The following is a 4,593-nucleotide window of genomic DNA, read 5'->3' as shown; positions in this document are numbered from 1 at the left end:
TGCCAGCTCTTAGCAAATAATCAAGAGTTGGTGCGCACTTTGAAAACAAAAACTCATACCCAAAAAAGAAACTTTTAGTAAATTTTTTGAATTCTGAAGTTGTTGTGAGAAATCTTCGAAAGCCATCCTTGCATGTCTAGAAAATTGTACGTATTTGCAATTGAGAAATCCCGACCACACTTTCATATTCTTTTATCCACCCCATCGGTGATAATCTGCAGGGTTTCTAAGAGACTGCAACAACTCAGTTTTCTTACCTAGCTCGATTTTTCCGAGGTTTCTAATAAAGTCTAAATTCCCAAATAGTTCATCAGAAATCAACTCCTTGAGTATTGCAGATCCGTTATTTGTTCTTTGAAGCTTATAAGGAAAAAGAAAATAAAGTTGAAGTAGTTGAATATTTCCATAAGAATCTCTCGAAAAGCTTATACTTGTAACGTCTTTTATTTGTAAAGAAGTATTTGGGTTAACTAATATCTCTTGATTTTAAATCTAGCACATAGGTTATGACCAACAACATTAATTAATAGGAGAATCAGGAAACAATGCCAACATGATTAAGAGAATCAGGAAACAATGCCAACATGATTAAGAGAATCAGGAAACAATGCCTCGGAATAACCTTCAAACTTCTGCCGAATAATTTCCTCCATGGGGCTTAATTTTTGGATATTTTACTCTCCCAACATGAAATTAATATGACATCCTTTTTTTTACTTTATTTATTACTGCCTCTGTCCCCTATATATAGGCGGAAAAGCGAAAATCATTTAGAATAAAAAAAATTTAGTTTTTATAAATTTTACTAATTGTATCTGATTTATCCTCACCAATTTCAATACATTTGTCTAGAAAATATGTAAAATATTAATTTATTAAAAAAATTTATTCACTAAAATATTTAAAAAATATAATTGGTTTTGGGAATTACAAAGACATTCAATAAATTTGTGAATATCATATTTTTTAATAAGGGTATATATGAAAGAAATCACATTGGAAATACATGTCTGTCTATATACAGGGACTACATTTTTTTACTTCTCCGACTATATAATAGGGACGGAGGGAATAAGTTTTAGGTCCCAATTTTTCATTTTTCTTTTTAAATTTTTTTTCTTTCCAACACAATATTGTAATTTTTTATTTATTCACAATCACAAAAGCTAATGCGATGTGACATATGTTGTGAATCTTATGAGTGAATGTCATAGGACCGTATTATATTTCGGGTATAAAAGTGTAGTAAGCATTAGATATGGACGATTTTAAAATATCCATATGGTATATGCTTTTTTTGTCCCAAAAAAAAAAAATAATGAATATTTCACTTTTCTTTTTTCATCCGGTGAAGTAAATGATCCTTATAAACCTCTGGTTATGTAAATCTCTCTTATAAAAGCTTCCTTCTTTTCTTTTTTTTCAAAGAAAAAAAAAGTTGAGCAGCTTTCGGAAGAGAGATTAGCATTGTTAGTCTTCTACTTGAATCTCGAATTATACTCCTCCACTTTTTCAGACTTGATTGTACACACGAAAAGCTCTAAGATGAAACTTAATGGCTACTTGACAAGATAGGCAGATACAACTAGCAGCTGTCGTGGGTTTTTGGAGGGATTTATTATTTATTAAGCATGCAGCATGATTTTGGATTACTATTGCCTATTGGTACATTGAATGCCACGCGTTATTGTGAAATGTGAATTGCAGCAGAATAAGCATTGATACGGCTGACTTTTTTTCTGCAAAACTTAAATAGTAAATAAATGTTTTTCATTTCATCTTTTTGACTCTCGATCCACCCAATCCTTCACTCTCTTTCTTTGATGGTCAATGGTACTAGACCCACTAGTCCTCTTCTATATATACATATGACCGAGAAACAATAGCATTGGACGCTTACTCATTTCTTCTTCTAAAAACAATAAGAAGTTCTGGAGAGAGAAGAGTCCGGCAGTGTTGTTCTAGCTTCAACACTGGTTAGTGAGAGCAAATCTGAAAATGGGCAGACCACCATGCTGTGATAAAACAGGAGTGAAGAAAGGTCCATGGACTCCTGAAGAAGACATAGCTCTAGTTTCTTACATTCAAGAACACGGTCCTGGGAATTGGAGAGCTGTTCCCACACATACAGGTATACATACATTGCTTAATTTCATTTTAATTCTTTAATGGGTTTTGTGATCAATATAAAAAACAACAAGGGTTTTAATCCTACATTCTCATTGGGATTCATGATTATTCTGCACTAGTAATAATTTTCTATTTCATTTTAAATAATTTTCTCAGGACTGTGTTCTTCTTTGATATTATTTTAATTAGCTAAATTGACTCACACTGGATTCTTATTTGACGTTGTTTTAGGGTTGTTGAGATGCAGTAAGAGTTGCAGGCTTAGATGGACTAATTACCTAAGGCCAGGGATCAGACGTGGTAATTTCACTGATCATGAAGAAAAGATGATTATTCATCTTCAAGCTCTTTTGGGTAACAGGTATATATGTATATTCATGATCTCTCTGTCTCTTTATCTCTGTGTGTTCCTCTCTAGAAATGCAGATACTAATGGTGTTTCATTTGGTGTTGTATACAGATGGGCAGCAATAGCATCATATCTTCCACAAAGAACAGATAATGATATCAAGAATTACTGGAATACCCATTTGAGAAAGAAGCTAAGGAAACTTGAATCAGGTCTTGGAAATGATGGGTTCTCAAGTTTAGATCAACAATCAGCAATTCCTAAAGGGCAATGGGAAAGAAGACTCCAAACTGACATGCGCACAGCCAAGAAAGCCTTGAGTGATGCATTATCTCTTGATGACAAGTCTTTAACAATCCCTACATCATTTAGTTCTTCTTCATCACAGATTTCTTACTCTGATTCTTATTTTGTCAAAGCAAATCCACCACCACCACCAGCACAAACAACTACTAGTTCTACTGCTACATATGCATCTAGTACTGAAAATATCTCAAGATTACTTCAAGGTTGGATGAAGAATTCTCCAAAGTCTGCTTCTACGGCTACTACTACTAATTCATCATCATCAAATATTGGGGTAGGAACTAAAACTACTACTAAAACTGAATCTACAACTTCTAGCAGTGATGTCGAAGGCAGCACCTCAAAACCAGAAGCAAATGATCAATCTATTTTTGGGTTTGATTCTTCTTCTAACTCTATCACTACTCCTCAGTCAATGTCTTCTACAGTTGATGATCAAGCTAGTACTGATCTGTATTTCCAAGATGATGAAAAGCGAAAAGATAATCAGCTGATCATGAAATCTGAAAATGAAGCAGTACCATTCTCAGTCATTGAGAATTGGTTATTTGATGAGAGTATTGTTCCTCAAGGTCAGGAGGAAGGAGGATTATTTCAAATCTCTTTAGGTTGTGATGATGAAGATGATCATAACAACACTTCTGAGTTCTTTTAATTAAACTACAGTAGTTTCTTGTTTTGTTTCTTTTTTCCTTATTATCTATTGATGATTTTTGTTTAATTAGTTTTTGACTCTAATTAATCAAGTTTGTGGTTCATCCAAGAACAAGCAATTAAAAGAAGAAGTGTACATTATAGAAGAAAAAAAGTGCACAAAAGTAATTATGTGCCTTTTTAACTCTTAATTTTCCTATTAATTAAATTGTAATGTAATATTTTTTTTTTGATTGATAAAGAAGTTGGTGCTGCCGAATTATCAATGGTGCCTTTACCACTAATATCAGGTCATTAAAATCATCACCCAGAAATTTTATCACTAGTGACACCAACCTTTAATCATATTCTTAAAGGGTTATGGTGCAAGAGTACGTGGTTCTTCGGTGGGCGATCCCCTGCCCAGCCAGTTTTCAATGATATAATGTGGTTTGGTTACCATGTGGAGTTTGGCACTAGCCTTGAAAATATGAAGCAGCATCAAATGCCTATTTTGGATTTAATTAGGGTCGAGTATCTGGCCATGTTTCTCTGATTATTACGAAATGAGAAGATAATGATATTCTGTTGGATTTGTTTTACTGTGCCATCTTAATTGTTACTGTATTTTTTTTTTCATTTACTAGACACTGTCATTAAGCTGTAGAGTCGTAGACATTGGCTGGAGTAAAATATGGATTTTCTTACCGTTTAAGTGAAATACTTGAACCTGCAAATAAATCTTGGTTGGTGTGAGTATTAACTGGTGATTGAGACATGAGTAATTAACAAGATGACATCTGGTTTGTACACATTTGTATTTGACTAAGTGCTTTTTCTCTTGCGAACTTTTTCCTTCTGCCCAAGAATCTTGCACCTTTTCTGCTTGCTCAGTGTGACTAAAGTCAACACGAAATCTTTGTATTTTTGCTAGAAAAACAAAATTCGAGATTTCACTTGCGAAACAAGTAATGGAAGAACCGCTGGTCTGTGATGGTAAAATTCAAAGCCTGCCTAGATGGGCAGTTCACCACCTTCTACTCCTAGGCTGCCATGTCCACGACTCCACGTTTGAATGGTTCTTTTTTAAACTAAGGCATGTGTACTCTAGAACTTTAGCATAGTTTCATTCACAAGATACACACTGTGACTCATTTGCAAATTGGTACACAATT

At 33.8% G+C, this 4,593-nt stretch overlaps 1 protein-coding gene across 1 annotated transcript; it reads left to right on the top strand.

Annotated features, from left to right (window-relative positions):
• The first annotated feature begins 1,901 nt into the window (after positions 1-1,901).
• LOC113319634 (myb-related protein 306-like) lies at positions 1,902-3,543 on the top strand. Its single transcript, XM_026567876.1, has 3 exons — positions 1,902-2,131; positions 2,362-2,491; positions 2,591-3,543. Exons 1-3 carry the CDS (start codon positions 1,999-2,001, stop codon positions 3,438-3,440), a joined length of 1,113 nt encoding a protein of 370 aa, XP_026423661.1. The 5' UTR covers positions 1,902-1,998; the 3' UTR covers positions 3,441-3,543.
• Positions 3,544-4,593: the final 1,050 nt, after the last annotated feature.

Source organism: Papaver somniferum, chromosome 10, assembly GCF_003573695.1.
Source record: "Papaver somniferum cultivar HN1 chromosome 10, ASM357369v1, whole genome shotgun sequence".
In the NCBI taxonomy this organism is placed as follows: Eukaryota; Viridiplantae; Streptophyta; class Magnoliopsida; order Ranunculales; family Papaveraceae; genus Papaver; species Papaver somniferum.
This window is presented reverse-complemented; position numbering and strand designations above follow the sequence as displayed.

Excerpts from the sequence above, each read along its gene's own strand:
- LOC113319634 (XM_026567876.1), top strand. The coding sequence starts at position 1,999 with ATGGGCAGACCACCATGCTGTGATAAAACAGGAGTGAAGAAAGGTCCA. Across the intron at positions 2,132-2,361 it reads AGCTGTTCCCACACATACAG|GGTTGTTGAGATGCAGTAAG; the intron begins GTATACATACAT and ends ACGTTGTTTTAG. Across the intron at positions 2,492-2,590 it reads CAAGCTCTTTTGGGTAACAG|ATGGGCAGCAATAGCATCAT; the intron begins GTATATATGTAT and ends TGTTGTATACAG.